Below are 22,786 nucleotides of genomic sequence, written 5' to 3' on the forward strand. Positions count from 1 at the left end.
TGACCCTACCAGGCATTTGCAGACTTTTCCTGTCAAGAGCTCACAAGTAAATTTTTAGGCTCCATGGGACATAGGGTCACTGTCATGACTCCTTAACAGAGCATTATATATGAAAGCAACTTAGAGAATAAAAAACAAATTGGCATGGCTGTGTTCCAGTTAAAAACATGTTTGTTTGTTTGTTTTTATAAGACTTCCAATTAAAGAAAAAGACCAAAACGTTATTCACAAGTCGACTGACCTCTGATCTTTACAACCAGCCACTGTAGATTCCACGAGATCATTATATTCTTTCAACATTATAATAGAAGTCGGATTTTTGTTGTTGTTGATCTTGGAAATTACATGTCATCCTTAGGCATGATTCTTTGCTGTTATGTTTTTTTTCCCCCATGTTGTGAGATTACCGATCTGAACATAAGTTTGAAATATTTCCAGGCATTCTGATTTGTTTAAATGGCTGCATAATTACACAGCCAACACTTGCTGGCCTTTTCTCTCTTACCCTGGAGACAGAACACACTGATTATTAACCGAAAGGTACACTAGGAATTGTATCAGTCCCTCTCGATCATTTATTTTTAGGAATATATCCTAAGAATAAGCTTAGGGTAGAACCAGTTTCTGGCTCTCTGGAAGCCTAGAGCATGGAGTAATGGCTCTGATGATGTTCAAAACAAAATATCTTTTCAGAAAACTTAATAGAATAGGTTAGAAAGAGGTCACTGCAAAATAGTGTGAAAGAAAGGGGTTAAGAAGGGAAAACTTACTTTTAACTCTAAGATTCTTATGAAATCCGTGGAATTGAATGTCCTATCCTTAAATTAATCCAAAGGAATCACCTTTAATAATCTGCGTATTATGACTGTTCATTCTACTATCTAAAAATGCATCCTAAGCCAATATCTAGTTTTCTAAGAACAGTCCATTTACCCATACTTTAAAACATGTTAGGGGACATTCTCTTACATTACCACATCACACCATACTATTTATACATAAAATTTACTATATTTATTTCCTCACTGACTTCTTCAGATGTCTTACCTTTCCTTATATGTTTAGGTAATTGTAAAATTAATTAAAAAATTAATGAGAGGCGAAACTTTGATTTCCGTGTGACTCAAAGTTAGGAGAGTTGCAGGGCTAGTGGCTTTTTTTAAAAAAAGTTTGTCACTTTCCTGTATTTTGTATAGGATCAGCAGATATGTCAACATGCAACTCAGAAACCAGGTCGTTTTATGTGTATATTTAGACTTTAGATTTACATTGAGACTTGGTTATTGCAGAGTTCATCTGCCAGACAAAATGTATTCTGGTCTCTTCAATGCATGTGAAAACACCACGGCCTTGAGTGTGAGTTAAGAGTAAGGACAGCTGTTCCTGTCACGAGGACGTCTATCTGTACCTCCCACAGAGGGACATGAACCCAGACAAGCAGGACAGGAGCAGTGAAAACGGTATCTCAGCTGACTTTAAAATGTATCATGGTGTCTCGTGATTTTTATCAATGAGTTTGCAGCTTTGCACAAGCATAGCTCTTAAAATGAAGAGAAAATTTAAATAGACCTTATACTAAGTGGCTTTCATATTGTTCTAATTCTAATTTTATTTTAATGCTGTCATTAAAGGAGATTTGTTTTCCACACAAGCTTAAGTACTGAGAGTTTACTATGAAATGCAATGTTATTTTAGATAATAGCATAGGTAATGGAGAGAAAACAATAAATTCTCAGGAAATAGAAACTTACAGGGAGCTCATCAAAATTAAAAAATATTTTTTCCTCGTCTTTAGTTAGTATATAGGAGGCTACAAGATACAACTAGGTATTCTCTAGAGTGTAGGAAAAAGAGCAAAAAAAACTTTTTTGAGCAATAATATTAATAATTTTGTGCATAATGTATATTCTCATGGTAGCATGATTGAATAGACAGAAATCTGGTTTAAGAGGCATTCATATACTATGTCTTATCTCAGTTACCAAGCAGAATGCTTACATGTCTAAGGCATTCTGTGTGTGTGTGTGTGTGTGTGTGTGTGTGTAAAATATCTGTATCAGGCACGGTACTTAACTTCTTTAGGAATCCACTTTGTTCTTCTAAACCCAGAATTAGAATTAGATTAGTAGTTCTCAAATTTTCATAATTATCAGAACCACCTCAAGTATTTGTTAAAAAAATACAGATTCTCAGTCTTTACGTGCACTATATCAGAAGCTCTGGAGGAGAGTCCTAAGAATCTTTACTTTAAAAAAAAAAAAACCTTCAGTGATTCTGACAGTAAGATAAATTTAAGAAGTAGCAGATTAAATAATATCTATGTTAAGTATTACAGGAATTTATTTTTAAAATGCCTGGCGAATGATTTATAAATGTGACTATTCCCTTTAGCTTATCTCCTAAATAGCCTCAAGGGGGCTATAATCTCTCTTATATTGCCTTAAATGTAGTTAATGGAAGATGGCTGAATTGTAATGAATTATGATGTTTTATACACCTACTATAAGCTTTCGTTACTGGTGAAGATTTTATGTGTTTTTAGTTCTGTGAAAGGACAGTATTCCTTTCCTGATAGACAGCTGACTCTCTTACTTGCCTGTACTGCCTCTTTAGAATATTCCACACTATCTTCCCTCTGTCTTCTCACCAAACATCCTTTTGATTTTGATTTTGTGCGAGATTTCCTTTCCTGAGAACCTTAATTTGATGGCCAGCTGGCATAGGTATTCAGACACATTTCCAGTTATGTTTTTATTTTATGTTAGTAAGCTGGCATCTTTGGTTTATATTCAGTTTCTGGGGAAACTGTCTGGGTCACTGAAGACCAGACTCAAGGTGACTGTAGCAAGGAGCAGACATTGAGAGCAGGCTGGCGTGAGACACTGGTGCTTATTCTCTGCTGCCGGGGAATGGCTGGATTGGAAGGAGAAAAGTCCTTCCAGTATAGATTGATATAGATTGATCAGAGATTTCTGACCCAGTGCTCGAAAGTGAGTTCCGATTTGAGGCACTGTTGAAGACTTACTTATTTGCTTGAAAAGAAGCCGTGGGACAGAGACTCAACACTCAAGAGCAAGAACAGAAAAGCAAACTCTGTTTTAACAATCTCCTGTCAGGTGAAGCCGAGGCAGCTGTGCTTGGACATCTTCCTCAGCTGGGTCACAGGGCTGTCCTGCTGGGCCACCAGCCAGTGCACTGAGACAAGTTCCGATCATTAATTTCTTGTTTCCAAGGGGAAGTAATATATTAATTTGTCAAATTGATATTTGATTTTTGTTTTTGCGGGTATAAAAAAATGAGACGCTTAACGAGTTTGGAAAAAAAAGTCAGTGAGAAAGATTATCGGTGAGAAATAAAGGATTGTTCTCTGTTACTTAGTTTAATAGAAGATGTGGCTCTATATCAAAGATGTATTTCTTTAAAAAAAAAAAATTTGTTATTGACCAACATCAAGAATTGGACTTTTATCATACAAATGTTTGCATTGAGAAGGGTTGCCACGTGGTTTGGTGAAAGTTTTGTAAATCATTTCTGGCAAAACTTTGAGCAGGTATTGATGTGCAAGAAAATTGAATTTGCCCAGCCAGCCTAAATCATGCATCCAGTCTCACAGACTCAAGATCTAAAAGTTTTTCCTGCATATGGATTAATGAATAAAGATTTTTCCCATAGAAAAGGCAAAGAGCTTTCATATTAAAACAGTAGTTAGTTGTACTAGCTGCCACATCCTCACAAACTGAGAAAAAAATAAACCAAAAACTTAAGAAATTAATGACTCCTAGCATACCTTCATTGAAATATGTTCTTAATATTTTTATAGTAAGAAAAATAACAATAAAAATATCTCTGAAATATTCAAGCATAGCCTCAGTTATAAGAACTTCCCAGGGCATGAAATACTATATAGATTTTACTCTAGATCTCTATAATTAAAATTATCTACTTTTCCAGGCAATTAGGAAAAGTTGTAACTACGTTAAAGGGTTTGTAACATTTACAGATATTCCCGTGTACTGTTGTAATTCTGTAGTTTAGTAAGGCCTGTTTTATACTTTAACCTTATTCTAGACGTGAATATATGTGAAATCATGAATTTTGATGAGTTATATTTTTCCCCCTTAAGCTACATTATAATACTTATTATGTTAAAGTTAACAACCAAAATACCCTCAAATACCATTTGGGTAATAAATGGTTTAGATGCTTACTTGTATTTCCACAAGTAACAATAGCAAAGGTAACTTTAAAAATCAGGTTTTCATTTTGAGGAAGTCAAATTTGAAGAGCAGTTACAAAGCGCACATGCACCTGACAATAGCAAATACTTAAAATATAATTTCAAATGGCATACCATAACTTTTAAAGAACAAAACATCATTAGAAGTATTGCTTTCAAAAGCAATTATTTCAACTAAAGTGATATTTTAAAATCTAAATTGAAAGATATTTTTATTTTGAAAGCTAGACTTTTTTTATTTTGAATTGTATATAATTCATTGTCTATTCTTTTTTTTTTCAAGTGATTCTGCAGTATAGTAGATTTGCTATACTGAATAGCAGAATATACACATTTTTTTTTATTATGGTGACATTAGTTAACAAAATCCAGTAAGTTTCAGGTGTACAATTGAACAGTAAGGCATATATATATTGCATTGTGTGTTCCCCTCCCATAGTTAGATTTCTTTCTGTCTCCACATATTTGACCTCTTTTACCCTGTCTACTTCCCTGCATCTCACCCCACCCTCTGGTAACCAATAGTCTATAGTCCACATCCATGAGTCTCTGTTTGTTTGTGCTGGCTTATTTCACTTAGCATGATTATCTCAAGGTCCATCCATGTTGTCACAAATGGCAGTGTTTCATCTCTTCTTATGACTAATATTCCATTATATATATGTACCATAGCTTCTTTATCCAATCATCTATTGTAGTGTTTACCCTAGAAGAACATTTAGTATATAAGACATGCACATCTATGTTAAAACTTTGTAGTACAGTTACATACATAATGAGTATTAATGTGCCATTAAAAAATAAACTTTGACACATGTGGAAGGTATTATATTATTAATAATATAGTTCTAAACACTTAGAAGATGTTACATGTTTGTAATCAGAATTAATAGTTGTCTAAAAACAAAGAACTGTCTAAATCGGTCTTGTATTATTTGTCGTAGATACCAAATAGAGGAATTGCTGGGTCATATGGTAATTCTATTCTTAATTTTTTGAGGACCATCCATACTGTTCTCCATAGCGGCTGTACCAATTTACATTATCTGAATAGCTTCCCTTCTCATTTATCTATCAGATTAATATAAAAGTTTAGAAGACTATTAAAAGTAACAAAAAAGATGAAAAGTAAAAATTTAATTAAAGCATTTAGACTTTTTAAACTGTTCAAGAATGAGACCATTTCTTTTGTAGTGTTTTGAACATCATTTTGCTAACAGAGTCTATCTATAGACTTATGGGTGAGTTATTTAAACTTTCTGGGTCTCATTTATTCAAGTAGAAAATGAAGGTTTTAGATTCTGAATGCTCCCTAAGGTCCTCTTCTGTGCATAAATTTTCAAAGGTATTATTAAAAATGTATTTTAAATGTTGCCTACAACTGATATAACTATCACACACATATAGATAATTTAAAAGAAACCCTTCTAACAAATGACATTTATATTATTTCAGATAGAAAACAGTCCTAAAGCTTGAGGAAAGGATCTGGAAACATAGACATAGAAAATTTAAGAGTGGGAAAAAGGGGAAGAAGATAGCAAAACTGTATCAATATAGGTAGACCTGAACTGGAATCCAGGAACAAGACTGTGTAAGGAAGAGACACTGGAAGTTATAAAATAAAAAAGAAACAGGATTTGTCAAAAGTTTAGTTGGGTAATATGAAGTACTGGGACAAATCAATATATTTCACATCTTTTTGTTTATTTGATAATCACATGCCACGTGAAATACGTAGGCAATATGGCGTGGCATCAAGAGTAACATCATTGGCTTTGGTTCAAATTGGAAGTGCCATCTACCCCTAAAATATGCAAGTCCTTACTGTGTGCTCATCATTGTCAGGTGCTGTGTATCCAGTGTTGTGTCTTTCAGCGAGCCTCATATAGCTTGTCCTTAAAGCCTCCTAGAGAAGGCAGACAAACACCAAGATGCACAAATCCTGATATAATTACAAATTATGAGAAGTTTGTAGAGAAAAATAGTTTTAGCCCTAGTGATCAAGGAAGGCTTCTCTGAGGAAGTAATGCGTAAACTGTGAGACTTGAAATGGGATTTTAATTCACAATAATCACTAGGTGGACATTATGGGATTTTGAACTAGAGCAAAGGACATGTGGGTTATTGTTTGGGTTTAAATCTATAACCTGGTTTTTCTCGCCTTAGGTCAGGATCAATTTTAAGTTGCCACACAGTAGGGGTAGATTTGGAGCCTTCTTTCATAAAGACAATGAGGGCACATGATTATTTTTGTAAAAGATTTGTTATATACAAAAATAATAAACTACAATTTCACTTCTTTTTCTTTAAATATTGCCTTTAGTGGTGTGGAAGATGAAAATGAGTCTGTTGATTGAAAAAGAATTTAAGAATTTCTGAACTATGCTTCTGAAATGAGAATTTGATTTTGGCATGTGTGAGCCAGTCACTCAGACAGTATTACACTGTATTCTATTACAATTTTATTACTTATTTTATTAAAACCTATTGCATCATTTTAAAATAATAAATACACAATTTTCTGAACTTTTAAATTAATAATTATAGATCGTCACTTTTCTCTCTCTAATATCGACCGGGCTCTTTTCAATTAAATGCTTCTTTGTAACCTTCAATCAAATAGGTTTTATATAAATTTTTAGGCCTGGAGAAATTGAGAACTATTTGTTCTCATTTAAATAACAGATGAGATGTGAAATGGGTTACATGGTAGGTGAGTCCCCAGAGATACTTTAAAATAGCATGTGAGTTTGCAGAATTTCAAGTACCAAATTAGTTTCTAATTGATTAACCTATATTCCTTTGCAAATCATCTTAGGCAAATTCCAGAAAGGCACCGTTACGTATTGGAGGGGAAAGAAAACTCACCCAAATTTTGGTCCTTTTTGTACATCTGAAGTGATACAGAAATGTAGCTGAAATACATTTTGTGGTTTACTATCCCTTTAAGAACTGTGGAAAGCGAATCAATCTCAAGTGACCTAAAAGATACTTAAAGATTATTTTTTTAGGTTCTTTCTCTTTCTTTGAAGAAGAATAACAAAGAATTCTATCTAAATAAAGAAACATTAATGAGATTTGATGACTTCATTTCTTCTATCATATCCCCTCTTCCTTGACCTTTTTTTTTTTTTTTAAATCTCTAACCTCAACACAGCAGAAGCCTGATGGGAAAATATTTTATGAGTGGAAAAGGAGCTGGGCCAGCAGCAGGAGGGTAGCCTCTCTGAAAGACTCTAACAGATCAGACTCATTCAGTGCAGAGTTATATAAAAGGACGCAATCTATAAGGGGAAAGGAGGCTGAATTGACCTAGATATCTCAGTTTACATATACTTTAAGAGGCATGGCGCTTTCACAAATTAAATATACCAGTAACGTAGCACCATCCAGCTGCACTGTTGGGAGACAGTTCTCCACCCATTTCTGTGTTCAAAGGATGTGTTTGAATAGCCTTTGCCCTGAGACATTGGCTTACATTCCACAGTAAGCTCCCTCTTCTCTCCCTCTCCCCATCTCCCTCCCCCTTTCTTCCTCCCTTTTCCTCTCCTTCTTCTCTCTCTATCTCCTCCTTCCTCCTTCCTCTCCTCTCTCCTTTCTTTCCTCTTTCCTCTTCTTCTCCTTTCCCTCTTTCCCTCCTTCCCTCCCTCCCTCTTCCCTAGACTTCCCTAATGTTCATGTTCCTCTTCTGTATTACAAGCCAGCACACACCCTATGGAAATCAGGGAACCAGTGCCAGGTATTTCTCTGGCAGATGTGTTTTGCTGTCTCTCTAAATAAAAAATCTGACATCTTCTGTCAGTATGTATCTATGAAATGGAGCAGGCTAACTTAGTTTGTGGTATATAATAAAGAGGCACAGGGACTCCATAAAACAGTATCTTTTTGAGAAATATCCCACTTTTAAAATGTTAGCTACCTACTTGCTTTGAGAACACTGTTTGGGTTAGACTAAACGCCTGACAGCCACGTTGTTACCACTTAGTTTTTTTTCTGGCTTAGGTAGTGAGATACTCAAGGACAGAGACAATTTTTTTCTCCTTGGTAACCATGGAAACACTTGGCACAATGACAACGTAGGCACTCGTTGAGAAATCAGAAATTTTTAACAAGCCATACACTAGCTGAGAAGAAATACAGTATAATGAAAAAATAAAAATAAAAATTTTGCCATGATTTTTTCTCCAATTAAGAACTCAGTCAGGTGAGGTAGATATCAGATCGTTTTTTCTCTTAAGTAATCAATCCTTTTATACTTGATCTATTTATCTATCCCAGGATTTTATTTCGTTTCTACTTGTACCACAGTTTTATTTTTATTATCCATTTTTCTGCTCAATGTATGTACAATTTAGATACAGTCCTTATAGCTCATGTTTACTGATAAAAGGTATTCATCTATATAGTATAATAATTGAAGACTCTAATTGTTCTATACTTTGTTGTGTGTATGATATGGCCAGAGACAGAGTTATAAACAAAATTTGTCAGAAAAAAAATCTGAGTTTTATTTCATGAAGATTGGTCTCAGGATTGTATTAAAAAATTCCAAAGATGCTTAAAAACCTTTTCATGTTGAATCTAGAAAACATTTTCCTAAGTATTAGCCTAGAAAGGTAGAGATTCTAAGCTGACTTTCTAGGAGCTCAAGTTACAGGTTATATAGTAAAATATTAGATAGTTGTGTTAATGTCTTTATAGGAGCTTGTCTCCTTCAGCTTTTAGTCAGTTGTAAGAACAGGCTACAGAGAGTTTTTAAAATGTCTTTCATTTTCATTGTTTCTGCATTTTTAATTACGGGACTACCAAATAAAAACGAGTGGACACCATTGGAAAGTATAAGAGAAAATATGTATGCTCTTTTTTTGTGATTATTTTCTTAGGACTAGTTTCTTAGGATACTTTGCAAAGTTTTTTCGTAGACTAAATTAAATATAGGACAAAAGTAGAATTAAACTTCAACATACGTATTTTCTCAAGATGTGATTTGTTATCAAGTAGGCTTTTAAAAAAATGGCCGACTTAATATTTAAAAGAAAATTATTAATAGATAGCAAGAGAAGATTTTTCATAGCTGAATTGAAAAATAGATTGAGATACTTGAGATTACTGTATGCTAATTATCAAATACCATACATTAAATTAGCAATTTAGGAAAAAAGTGAAAGTGATAATTGAGTATTGATGACTTATAGCAGTAAGTATAGAATAAATGTTTTTATTTGTTTATTAAGGTACAGTTTATATAATTAAAATTCATCCTGTTTAGGTGAGAATCTCTATGAATGTCAACAAATGTGTACAGTTATATAACCACTGACACAACCAAGATAGAAAATATTTTCATCATCCTCTCACATTCTCCATTCCTCTTATGTAGTCAATCCCGGGAGCCCCTCTCCTGGCAGCACTAATCGGATTTCTTTCCCTACAATTCTGCCTTTTCTAGAATGTTATATAGACAGGTTGGTAAAGTATATAGCCTTTTTTAGTCCAGCTTCTTTCATTTAGTATAATGCTTTTTGAGATTTACAGAAGTTGTTGCATATATCATTAGTTTGTTCCTTTTTCATTGCCGAGTGCTATTCCATTGTATAGACCTACCACAGTTTGCTTACTGTTTACCAGTTGAGGGATATTTGGATTGTTTCCAACTTTTGGAAATCAAAAATAAAGCTTCTGTAAACAGGTTTTTCTGAACAGGTTTTTGTTTAGGCATGTCTTTTATTTCTCAAGTAAAGATAATACCTACATATGTGATTGCCACATCATATAAAAGTATGTGTGTAATTTTATAAGAGATTGCCAACTGATTTTCCAAGGTGGCTGTACCATTCTGGATTCTCATCAGCAATGCATTGGAGTTCTAGTTGCTCCACAAAAGATATGTGCTTTTATAAATTTTATATAATCCTTTGTTTTGCATCTTTCTGAAGAAGTGCTTTTTAAAAAATTGATATGTTATGCTAGGATTTTGTATTATTTTCTAAATGTATGATGGCTGAAGTGGATGGAAGTTTGAATTGTCCATTTTTTATGAGCTAAGAGAGCCTATGAAACATATTTACATATACGCACATACATATAGATTAGACAATTAAATATAGTTAGGTAAAAATTATGATTAGATTTTATCTTATGTATATATGATGACAATAGTTTCCATATCATTTGAAAACTTTTGACAAGACTTCAGAGTTTCTTAAATGTAGAGAATGTGCAGGTGAGTCTCCAGAGCCTTATTAATATTTGTCTTTAGTTATAGTAGAACTAAAAGGTTCCATGTAGTTGACAAGGCCATTCCATCTTTATTTGGAGCATGCAGCAGCCCATGAAAAGTACAACTTAGAAGAGCTGGATTGTTTTATACAATTTCCTAGCCAACAATAGTTCTAGTGTAAGTAGAATTGGCTTTTACAAATAATGCAGGTCATTTAGGCCAAACTGGAATTTTCAGTTGCTCTTAAAGTCTTTTAGTAAAGTATTAAAGGTATTTAGGAGTAAAATTTGCCACCTTTAATTTCCAGAATGGCAGTATGGCTTTGCATACAATAATGTTTTTATTTGAATATCCTTCCATTTATTCTGTGAAAAACATCAGAATTGAAAGTAAATTTTCCAGAATAGAGTCACCTGAGTGTACTCTTTTTTTGTGATTATTGTCTTAGGACTAGTTTCTTAGGATACTTTGCAAAACTTTTTTATAGGCTAAATTAAATATAGGACAAAAGTAGAATTAAACCTCAACATTCATATTTTCTCAAAATGTGATTTGTTATCAAGTAAGCTTTTTAAAAACAACTGACTTAATATTTAAAAGAGGCTGAGACTGCAATTATATATACAAATGGACATTTTTAGTACCTCAACTTGAAACTATTGTTCATTATTTCTCAAGAGTGCTAACATTAGAGGATTAGGAAGTTGAAGATATTTTGGTAAAAATTATGATTAAATTATGTCTTAGAGCAAGACCCAATGGTCCTCTGCCTGGGACTATTTCAGTGTCTTCCATGGGCATTGAATGTAATATCAAAAAGCTTATGTAATGTGAAGTAAACTTCAATACAAACCAGCCTGTGCAGAAAGCATTCACTCAGATAGGCTGTTTACCTGGTGTGGTCCACAAATTAAGAAATATTTAATTGTCATAAATCAATCAATTCCTTAACAAAAGGAATACTTTGGAACAGTTGAGCCCATACACTCTAGTGGAGCTAGATCTTTGTATATATCCTGAAATTATCTTACAGATATTTATAGTTACAACAACTGGGCTTTCCACAAACTTTGGAATTATGATATCAATTTTCTATCTCTTCTCATTAAGAAACTAAGATAATCATGAGTGGTATATCCAACTCAATACTGCTTATTTTTATATATCTTAGTTTTTCCTTTTTTCTGCATGTTATGAACCTTCTATGAGCATATTCTATGTTGTGTTGCAGTGGGATAGACACATAATGATCCAAGCAATTTGTTATTAAATATTTTTTTCATGACTTTTTGCTATTGTTTGGCCAACCGCAGTCTTTTTTTTCCTATAAAAACGATATTTTCTTACAGTATGTTTACTAAGTTCTTTTTGTTTATTAGAACACTTATTTGATTTTGTATGGAGTATTTTTCCTGCATTTTTGTTTTCTGTCTATAATATTTCTATCAGTCATGCTGGTGATGAAAGAAAGGCATATTTTATATTTGGAGCAATCCATTATAAAGCAGCAAGACACTTCCTGGATCACACCATTAAATGCTCCTCAGGCAATATTAGGCCAACTATATTTGCTCTGGTTAGATGCATAAACCTTTCCCAAGTTGATTAATTTCCTTAGTGACACATCAGGGAGAAAATTCTGGTAGTTCTCAAGAAAGACTGGAAAGTTGGGGGAAGATGACACGAGGTTTGAGGTCAGTGATTTGACCTTTAAAACTTTCTCTCTTTTAACTAGGACATCAATAAATAATGTATGAGACAACTTTTAATGGAGGATAGAATTTAAAAAATGAAATAAAATTTCAACTGCCACACACATCATTTGTGAGGCAAAATGAAACAGAATTTCATGTACTCCTATAATAGTGGAAAAAGAGCATGTTTTTTAAGTTTGAATTTGCTCGAAGTTTATTATTAAATTATAGCAGGATTCCCAGTAAGTATGCAACAAATTTGCATAAGTATTAAAATAATTCATCATGATTAATTCTATTATAGTAAATCTCATCCCTAATAACAATCTGCCATATACTGTAGTGGTTTGTCAGTATTTCATATTTTCCTGGCGTTTTGGTGGAATCGCAGCTCCCGTGACAGCAGAGATGTCATATGAGTTCACTGTGATTAATGTGGTCCCGAAGGAGATCTAATCACGATTAGCCAGTTTTATAATGTGTTACAGAATAAGTTTGGTGTGAGAAAACTTTTAAAGCTCTTTGATATGTACATTCTAGCAAGTACCTCTGGCAGCAAATTGGATTTCTGGAAGGATGAAGAGATTTAACCTTGGAAACAGATAAACTACTGGGCCAAAGGTGGGAAAAGGAGACAATAATTTGTCTTTAAATACTTAAAGGATCAGAAAAAAAAAACAAGACAAGTCTAGAGTTAATGGTTGAAAGCTAAAAGGAAGTAGATAAAAATCTGATAGATTGAAATTTCAGAAAATCAAAACTCATCAGGAAGAGAATTGGGTTTCATAGACCCAATGTAGTATGGGGCTTCCGGTGGCCAGAATTTTTAGGCAGAGACCAAATGCCTACTTTATGAAGATAATTGTAGGGTGTTTTTTAGTGGTTCAGAAGAGAGTTCTCTTTAAGTACATTCTGAATTCCTTTTCAGCTGTGAGATTCCATAAAACAGTTTTCTTTATAATGACAAAAATTTTTTTTCTATTTTTTTTAGATTTTGGTGGAAACATCAATGGGAGATGGCTTCACAGGAGACATTGTAGTTGATGATTTATCATTTACGGACTGTATTCTCTATCCTGGTAAGAAAAAAATATTGTAATATTGTAATATATAAGTATTTTCAAAACTGTTTACTTTTAAAAACTACCAAGGAAATCAATATTTCATTTCAACAAATATTCGAAAATACTCTTATATCCATTCTCTCAAATATATTACGCCTGGAAGAGATTATTGTGAATCTTTGCTCGTAACTACCTTTAATGTCTTTGCAAAGATAGTAAAGCAGTTTGGTTTCGTAGTGTTCATGTCTCCTCACAAGCCAAATATTAGGAAATCATGTCTGAAGTTAAACTGTAATTCCGTTATTTTTGAGGGGTTATAATAACCAAATTGTTTGCCTGGTAATAACATCGTTTGGGAGACATTATTAACCTCTCAGTTACCTTCAGTGGTGTTCAATTCTCAGGCTACACTTTATACATGCCTAAGGTCATCAGGCATTTCCACTCCACATTATGGACTTTCCAGTAAAGAAGTCGTACATCTTTCCCAGATACATATTTCTATCCTCAACCTTTCCCCTGAGCTGCAGACTAATATACTAACCACTTACTCAACAGCTCAACTTAGATGTCTAACAGGAATCTCAAAGATAACTGGGAAAGTAGCCAAAACAGCTACTCCCCAGTGGCAACTCATTCCAGGCTGTGTGTAGTGATCTAGAAGAACTGGATAACAATCTCTTAGAGGATGATTCTGGCACTGAGACTGGAGACTCTTAAATTGCATGATAAGGGAGAGCAAAGTCTTCTTCCTGGAGTAATCGCAGACGGGGCATTTAAAAATCAGTGGCCATTATTCACATAGAACACATTCTCCTGTGTGAAAATTTAACCTCAGCCCTGCTCCATCACCGTAGCTTTACCAACCAGAAGAGCACCAGCCCCCTCCCCAGATGTAATCAGAGGGCCCGATTCCCCTTTTTCCCTTGTGGCACTGTGACCCAGCTCTGGTCCTCCCCGTCATCATTCTGGCAGGACTGCTTCCCCTAAGCTCACTGTGTAGTGGTTTCCATGGAGCTCTACAGAAAGCCAAACCCCTCTCTGGAAGACCAGCAAGAAGGGAATCAGAATCGAACAGTTTACCCTCACTCTCAATATCTAAAAGTAAATTCTGTCATTCCCCCGTGCCTCCCTATTTCAGTAAATTGCCATTTATTTCTAATTGCTTATTCTTCATTAACAAATCTGGTCAGCCACTGACTTCAGATACATGCAGAATCCACTACTTCTTGTCCTTGGTGCAAGCAGCCATTGTCTCTGAATAGATTATTACAATTGCTTTTGAAGTGGACTCTCTGCTTTTACCCTCGAACCATGTAATCTTTTCTCAAAACAGCAGCCAGAACGATCCTTTTCAAACTTAGATAAGATCATGTCACCCTATCATTAGAGACTTCCTGTGACATCCTATCTCATCTAGAGCCAGTGCCAAACTTCTTCCAGTAGCTGTCAAGGAATAAATGACTGGCTCCCTCAGACCTCTGTAGGACTTCACCTTCCACCAGTGTGCCTCTGAGCTCCAAACAGGGCCGCTGGACTCATTCTTGGCCACCCCAACCCATCTGTGCCTCAGGGCTTTTGCACCTGCTTTTCTCTCTTCCTGGAATATACTTTCCCCAGATAGTCACTTGAGTCCCTCCTTTACTTTTTTCTGATCTCTTCTCAAAAGTTTCTCCCTTAATGAACCTTTCTCTAAATACTACATACTCACAGACACATAGACACACTGACATACAGACACACAGTCTCTTCCTTATATTTTTAAATCTTTTTTCCCTGTGTTATTTTTCTTTACAACACTTATCTCCCTTATAGTTAAATTTCTGTTTTCCCCCACAATAACGTTAGCTGAGAGCATAAATTTTACCTGCTCATTGCTTTATTTCTAGCAGCTTAAATTGTATCTGGCACATGGTAGTTCTCAATAAATATTTGTTGGATAGATGGAGAAATGTCTATATCTTTTTAAGTGCTTTATATACTTTCATTACATGTTTTAGTTATTATTACTAAAATATATAATACTTCTAAATGCAAGATACTATGTTTTGTGCCAGTCAGTTTTTCTCAAAAGCCAAATCCCAGTGGCTTACAACCACACTTATTTCTTGTTCTTAAGTGTTGGTTAGTACAGGAGAGTAACAGCAAAAATACGTTTTGTTTTGTTTTTTTCATAGCTCTGTATCATTTTCTGTAGCTCCAAGTTATGTATCTCTATTCCATATGTCCTGAGTATCTGGGACCAAGGATGAATGACCACGTCCCTACCTGACACATTCTGTTGTTGTCAGAGGAAGAGAAAAAGAAAGCACACTTAGAACTTCTACTGGGACATGGTACGCATCATGTCTGCTCATGCCCACTGGTCAGAGCAAGTCAGGCACTCAAGCCTAACAACGGGGCAAGGAAGTGTTCTCCACTGACAGGGGGCTCGGCAAGGGTAGGAGAGGGAGCTTATAATTAGGCACATTAATAGCATCTACCACTCATGTGCGTCATCTCATAGAATCCTCTAACCTTTTAAGAGTCTAGAATAGTGCCTGGCCCATCACTGGTGAATAGATGTTGAGTGTTGAATAGGATCGATACTTTCGTTATCTCAATTTCGTGGAGCAACCTGAGTAGGAGGTAACCTGCCTGAGGCTTCCTTCGCTGTAAAGTGACAGGATATGATACCTGCTTGTTTGGACTATGATATTCACCACTGTTATTACACTGCTCATCGAATCCACTAACCTCGAAACGAAGAGCATACAATTTCTATTTTACAGATGTGAGAAATTAAACTAAAGGAGTATAAGTGACCTGGAGGAGAATACACACAGTTGAGGGCAGGAATGAGATTTTTCACCTAAGTTTGTCTGATTTCAACGGCTAGAGATTCTTCCAAATCGCTTCCCCTTCTGCATGTAGGGAGAATTACCATGACCTGAGCAGCAGAGAACAGAGAATACAGAAAGGAACACAAGTCACCATTGACAGTTTCTGTTCCAGTGATCCTGCTGAACGCATTACGTGGCTGATGGTTCCACGGTGGAGAGAGAAAAGCTGCCAGGAAGAAAGGCAGAGATGTGAGATATCAGTTATAGATTATTTTCTAGTTCAAGTTTTGGAAGAAAAAGCTGGAATTCTAAAAACCGTCAGAACTGTGTGGTTTTAACATTGGCTTCATAACAAAAGAACCTTTGGGTTGAAACCACAAAGCCTGTTGCAGCCGTAGGTTTCGTAAAGGAATTTGATGTAATCTTGCCATAAGATGAAAATAAAAATTAGACTCTTAATAAAAATATTGTTCTTGATGATTATCAGTCAGGTTTTTTTTTTTCCATGACATCTTGTTAGCAGAAGTGGGATCAGTGCATGTAGTTTTACTTACAGACATTGATTTGCTTTCAGTATAAACTGATTATAGCATTTATTTTTTCTCCTTGGCTAACAAATAAAAAGAGATAACTGAAAAACACATACACGCAGACACAAAATATTGACCTAATCTCCACAATATGGATTTGAACATTACCTGTAACTTTTATTTTATACTAAAAATGACTAAAAAGTAGATCATTTCATTTATTTTCTCAAAATCGACCTTTCTCCCATACCTTCCTTGTTCCTTTCAATTACATCAGTATTCTCTAGCAACCCAAGAATGGAATTTGACAGTATTCTTTGACTTTCCCCTTAAACTGGCCCACTTGCAAATCTTGTTGACTCCAACTCCAAAATGTTTCTCACATTTGTTCTGTTTTGTTTTGTTTTTTTTCCATTACTTCTACCGCGGCCCTGATTCAAAACAGTATTGACTCGAATAGTAAGCTTTATAACTGCAAACGTTTATTAATTTTTTTTCTCAATAGTGTTTATGCCATAAACTTAGCTTCTTTTCATTGTATCTTAGAACAACAATATTTGCTCTTCCGCATCAATTCTTATTTTCTAACATCTGGTTGTTTCTAACTTAGCTTTCAAATCCATTCTCAATTATGGATCATACCTCCTTTGTTTCAATACTTTGATGATATAGATTCTTATTTTTAAAAAGTTGAGAATCATATGATTTTATTCGTATATGGGATAGGGTAACCAGAGGGAAAGAGAGCAGGGGAGGTAGATAAGGGTAAAGGGGGTCAAATATATCGTGATAGAAGGAGATTTGACTTTGGTGAGCACACAATACAATATACAAATGATGTATTATTGAATTATACACTTGAAACCTATGTAATTTTATTAAACAGTGCCACACAAATAAATTTAAAAAATAATTAAGTAATTAAAATAGAAATTGATCCAGGAGGATACTAGAAAAAAGACTTGTTATTTATTTTTAAAAAATTTTTTAATTAATTAATTTTATGTGACATTGGTTAATGAAATCCAATAAGTTTCAGCTGTACACTTTATATATGTGTGTGTATATATATATATATATTTACATTGCATGTTCACCTCCCATAGTTAGATTTCTTTCTGTCACCACATATTTGACCCCTTTACGCCATCTACCTCCCCCCTCCCCTGACCCTCTACCCTCTGGTAACCACTAGTCTATTGTCCATGTCCATGAGTCTCTGTTTGTCCTGTTCATTTGTTGCTTTTAGGTTTATATCCCACAAATAAGTGATATGTGATTTTCAACTTTTTCTGTCTGGCTTATTTCACTTAGCATGATTATCTTGAGGTCTGTCTATGTTGTCACAAATTGCAAACTTAACCATGTAATAGAAAGTCCTAGGATTCTTTGTGTCATGTTTAATGATGTTGGCCATTCTCAGAGTAGGTAATGATGGTAAATAAAGTTAAATAGTTTTCCCCTCACCTTGAATCAGACTTTCAGAGTAGATTATTAAGTAAGAATTGTTGCCAGACATTCAAATTTAATAGTAAGTATCCAAAGGAAGTACGTTTCACATTGCTCTTTCCATCCTACATGAGAAAGGCAAGAAGTAGGTTCCCTTCAGCAGAATATACAACAGTGTTCTTACATCAAAGGTTCTTGGTGAGGGAGCTGGGTTATTTGGAAAAACACCTGTGACTACATTACAACACACCTTTTGTAAGCTGGAAAAAGAAATCACCTAGGCACTTTTCATCCATCTAACTTAAAATGTCAGAATTCAGTATGTATATTAGAATGATTAGTTACCGGAAGTATTAATTATTAGAATGAATTTCATCATCCAAGGTATTTAGTGTTTTATTTTTCTCAGGAAAGTAGTTACTAAGTCAGTGGCATGCTTCGTAACTGATGATGCCTTAAAATGGAGAAAGTATGGTAACTACTTACAGGACGCTTAACAATTTTTACGATGTCCTCCCTTACTTGCCAAACATTTTTTTATGTTGTTGTTGTTGAGCTGACAAAGTTGATTGGATTTTTGGCATCCCTCCTCATTTGCCTCAGCATCTCACCGGTTTTATTTAAAAATACTTGTTCAAGTTTCACTTCTTTATGCAAAGAGTAGTTTGTTTCAGTGGAATAAAATGCCAAGGGAAAAAGAGTGAGTACTTTTGTCTTCACTTTTAAGATATTGCCTAGAGCTTTTCATTTTATAATACTAAACGTTCTGGTGTGTCCATTATATTTGCCTCAGAATAATAAATAAAATGAAGGCAATTTGTTTTGAGATTTTCTTTTCTTCCATAACTTACTAAAGATAGACTTTGAAGAAAATACAAAATGTTTGGAATATTTACATTTTAATAAAAGACTTCAAGGTAAAAATCAAGAAATTGGCAACTCGGTGATTACAATCTTAAGTATTCTAGTTTTAGTGTCTTGGGTGTAGCATTATAAAGTGATTTAGTGTACACTGAGTAAAAGAAATCGTCCAAAGCCAAAGAGGCATTCAACTTAGTACTGTTATTGTGTTTCTAGAAAATAAAGACAAATTAACAACCTAATTTGAAACTTCAAATTAAAATTTTAAATTTTGTCAGCTTTTAATTGAGAGAATTACTAAATGCCAAAAATGGAAAAAGCTAATAAAATACCTGGATTTTTGCTTAAAAATTGTTCAATCGCTACTTTATCTTATTCACAGTTACTTTTAGATTAGTACAATAGCTATAAAAATAGAAAATACCTTGCACTACCTGGAAATTTTTATTGAATCTTCGTATTAAAGCAAAAATATTTCAGAAAGAGCTGATTTGATATTGGAGGCATAAAAAAAGGCACCACATAAAAATGGCAATAGCTGGATCACAATAGTTATAAATTATAGCTAGAGAACAGCCTTGTTTTAGTAATACACACTCTCCCAGAAAGTAGACCTGACATAGACGCTTCAGTAAGATCATGCTAAGTGCAGTTGTTTCAAGCTTGTGGGTGTAACTCTGAGCCATTGTAGTAAGTGCAATAGGAAAAATGTATGTTTTCCCCTGGAGCTATAGATATTTCAAATTTTTGAATTTTCTGAAAGTCAATTATATTTAAACCTTGAGTAGCGATTTTAGATATTTTAATTAAATAAACTTCTTAACATCAGAAGTCGTGGTTAAAAAAAAAATGTATTGTTACCTGGAGATAGATAAAGAATGACTATGCATATTATTCAAGTAATTCACAGTTATGCTCACATGCCTAGGAAGTTAGTGCCGCTCTTAGCAACAGGTCTCAGTTCCTGGACTTTCTCCACAGAGCTTCTAGAGTATCTCTTTGATGTGGTATCTGCTTTCCCTCAGAATAAATGATCCAAGAGAAGATAGTAGAAGCCTAGCTTTGGAAATCACACACAGGCATTGCAATATGGATCATTGATCACACAGGTCAGTCCTGCTCAGTGTGACAGGGGACTGGTAAACAGGGCCTGAATACCAAGAATAGGGATCACTGGGGGATATTTTGGAGGCTGGCTACTATAATTTACTAGGCTTGATTTTCTGTGAGAATTCTTTATCAACTAGTTTGTAGAAGAGCCCTTCTAGATAAACTTTGAGTTGTTTCTTTTGGATCGCAGTGGTACCCCAGCCCTGGGATATTACATCCCTCTGGCCCTCCTTTCCCTTGTCCTCCCTCTCATTCACCCCATATTCTGTTACTCCCTAACTCTGGCAGCCACATCATGCTTTCTGTTCCATTTTTTAATGCTCTGTTTCCCTCACTCGGGGTTTTCTCTTTTATAAGCTCAACTTAACATTTAAATAAATGCATGTTAAATTATATTTGACATCTCTATGTCGTGCTACATACGTAGTGTTGTGGTTTTTAGATCATCGGGTCTGACTTATTCAAACTAGTAGTCTTAACTGCATTTTTAGGCCTGATTTTAATTCAAACTAGGAAATGGTCCTCCTTAAGAAGAAATTATGGACATGAGTGGATATTTTAGAAAAAGGAGGTTGATGAGTCTGTACTTAGGAAAAGTAGAGACAACTCATTTTCCATCTCAGAAATAATCCAGAATGATAGGTAAAAGGACCACTACGATAAAAAAGAAACTGTAAGATGATGATGATGATGATGATGATGATGATGATGATGATGATTTTGCATAGACAGGCTAAAGTTGGTAGCAATGATAGTTAAGTCTCTAAACAAAAAAACACTGAAATCTTTGCAGATGAAACAAAATTGCAAAGGTGAAATGCAAATGACTGAAGTCTGCACTCACTAAGAAGCATAGATTAGGCTGGTTTGATCTGATCTTCCACATCCCTCAGCCACAGGGAACCCAACCCGCCTACACACCTGTCATTTTAAGTAGATGACTCAGGCTCCAGATCTCAATGGTCTAACTCCTCGCTCTGTGACTTTCTTGTAACAAATATGATATACTTTATCCTACACTAATACAATCTTTCTGATAAAACAGATTTTCCCACTTGTTTTATACTAGACTGCCCTCCCTGCAGCCATTCCCACAATGGCGATTAAGCAATAAAGCTGTTTTTTTAACATCTTTAGGTCTCATTAAATTATTACCAGCTTTGGACATATCACTAACTTCCTAGGCATGTGAGCAAGCTCCCTTGGAAGCAGATCCTCTAGCCCCAGTAAGCATTTAGAGGGCTGCAGCCTTGGCTGACATCTTAACGACAACCTTGTAAGACTCCCAGTGAGACCCCCCAGGCCAAACCTCCTCTACATTTCAGATTCATAGAAATTGCGTGAGATAATAAGTGTATCAGTTTAAATTTCTAAGGTTTGTTATGAAAAAATAGAAAACTAATAGACAAATAATTAAAAATATTAAAGGAGCCCAAGCCCTAAGATAATGGTATGACATTATTTTAAAAAAAAAGTTTTTGAAAAATAATCAAATTGACCTCCTCAATAGGAGAAATAAAAATCAATGAAATAAAAATCTCAGTGGATAAATTAAATAGTTGAAAGCCAACATCAATATTATACTCAACTGGAAAAAGCTAGAAGGAAATATCAGAGTGCAGCATATAGATACAGAGAAGGAAAATGGGAAAGATAGATTTATTTGAAGGATAGATCATAAAAGCTAATGGGTTCCAGAGAGAGAAAAAGAAAATTGAGGAGAAGCAATTTTCAAAGATATAAGAATTAATATATCCATGTAACACATGGATTTAAGAAGCCTAGTGAACCTCATGCAAAATATTATAGTAAGAATAAATCCAAGTAGAGACTCACGGAAATGAATTAGAAAAACAACAAAAAAGAGAAGATTATGTTAAAAACAGCCAGAGATTAAAATGCAATTATAAGAGAACCACAATTAGATAGCCAACTTCACAAGAGCAAGAAAGGAAGTCAGAAGACAATTGAATATTATGTTCAAAATTCTGAGAAATTATAACTGTCAATTGAATATTATGTTCAAAATTCTGAGAAATTGTAACTGTTAGTCTAGACCAAAGCAAAACTCAGGAATGAGAGTGGGGAAAAAAGGCTTTCAGAATACAACATCCAAAACCAAACAAAAGGCGATTTTACTGCACTAGACTCTTACCAAATAAACTATATAAATGTGAACATCGGAATAAGACAGCGTGAACTCAACAAGGACTGAGGTGGAAAGGGGAATAGACAGCAAAGAAAATGGCAAACACATGGGTGGATCTAGATATACACATGGATGATGAGTATGTAATGAAACCAGTATTTATACACTGCTGAGAAGTATAGAAATTGACACAATTACTTTGGAAAACAGTTTGGAATTATCTCGCAAAGTGAAGTCGTACATGCTCCGTGACCAAGCAATTCCACTCCTAGGTATGTGAGGAGAAATGTATGAGTCAGATAAAGAAAACCTCAAATCGAGCCAACTCTCAAAACATTAATGGCTAAAAAAAACCATGTACTATATTCATGTAGTAAATATTTTACAACAGTCAAAGTTGATGCGTTGTAAGAACACACATGATCATGGACGGATCCATGTACAATGTTGAGGAAAAGATAAAGTTGCAGAAGATTGTATACAGAGGAGTCCGTTCATCTCACATTCAAATCTAAACTATTTATTTATTTAAAACTGACCTATGAGGTGCTCACTGTATATAGTCACTATTCTAAGTATTTCATAATGTTAATTCATTTAATCACATAATGACCTAATAAGCATTATAAAAAATTGTTTGCCATATA

The 22,786-nt window shown here is 34.5% G+C and overlaps 1 protein-coding gene across 1 annotated transcript in view; it reads left to right on the plus strand.

Moving 5' to 3' along the window:
• Positions 1-22,786, plus strand: part of MALRD1 (MAM and LDL receptor class A domain containing 1) — a 477,766-nt gene that overhangs the window by 114,066 nt on the left and 340,914 nt on the right. Inside the window, 2 exon segments of the mRNA XM_039877626.1 lie at positions 12,459-12,592; positions 13,146-13,233. Of these exon segments, the coding sequence (XP_039733560.1) occupies positions 12,459-12,592; positions 13,146-13,233 (222 nt within the window).

This window comes from Pteropus medius, unplaced genomic scaffold, assembly GCF_902729225.1.
Source record: "Pteropus medius unplaced genomic scaffold, Ma_sr-lr_union100, whole genome shotgun sequence".
In the NCBI taxonomy this organism is placed as follows: domain Eukaryota; kingdom Metazoa; phylum Chordata; class Mammalia; order Chiroptera; family Pteropodidae; genus Pteropus; species Pteropus medius.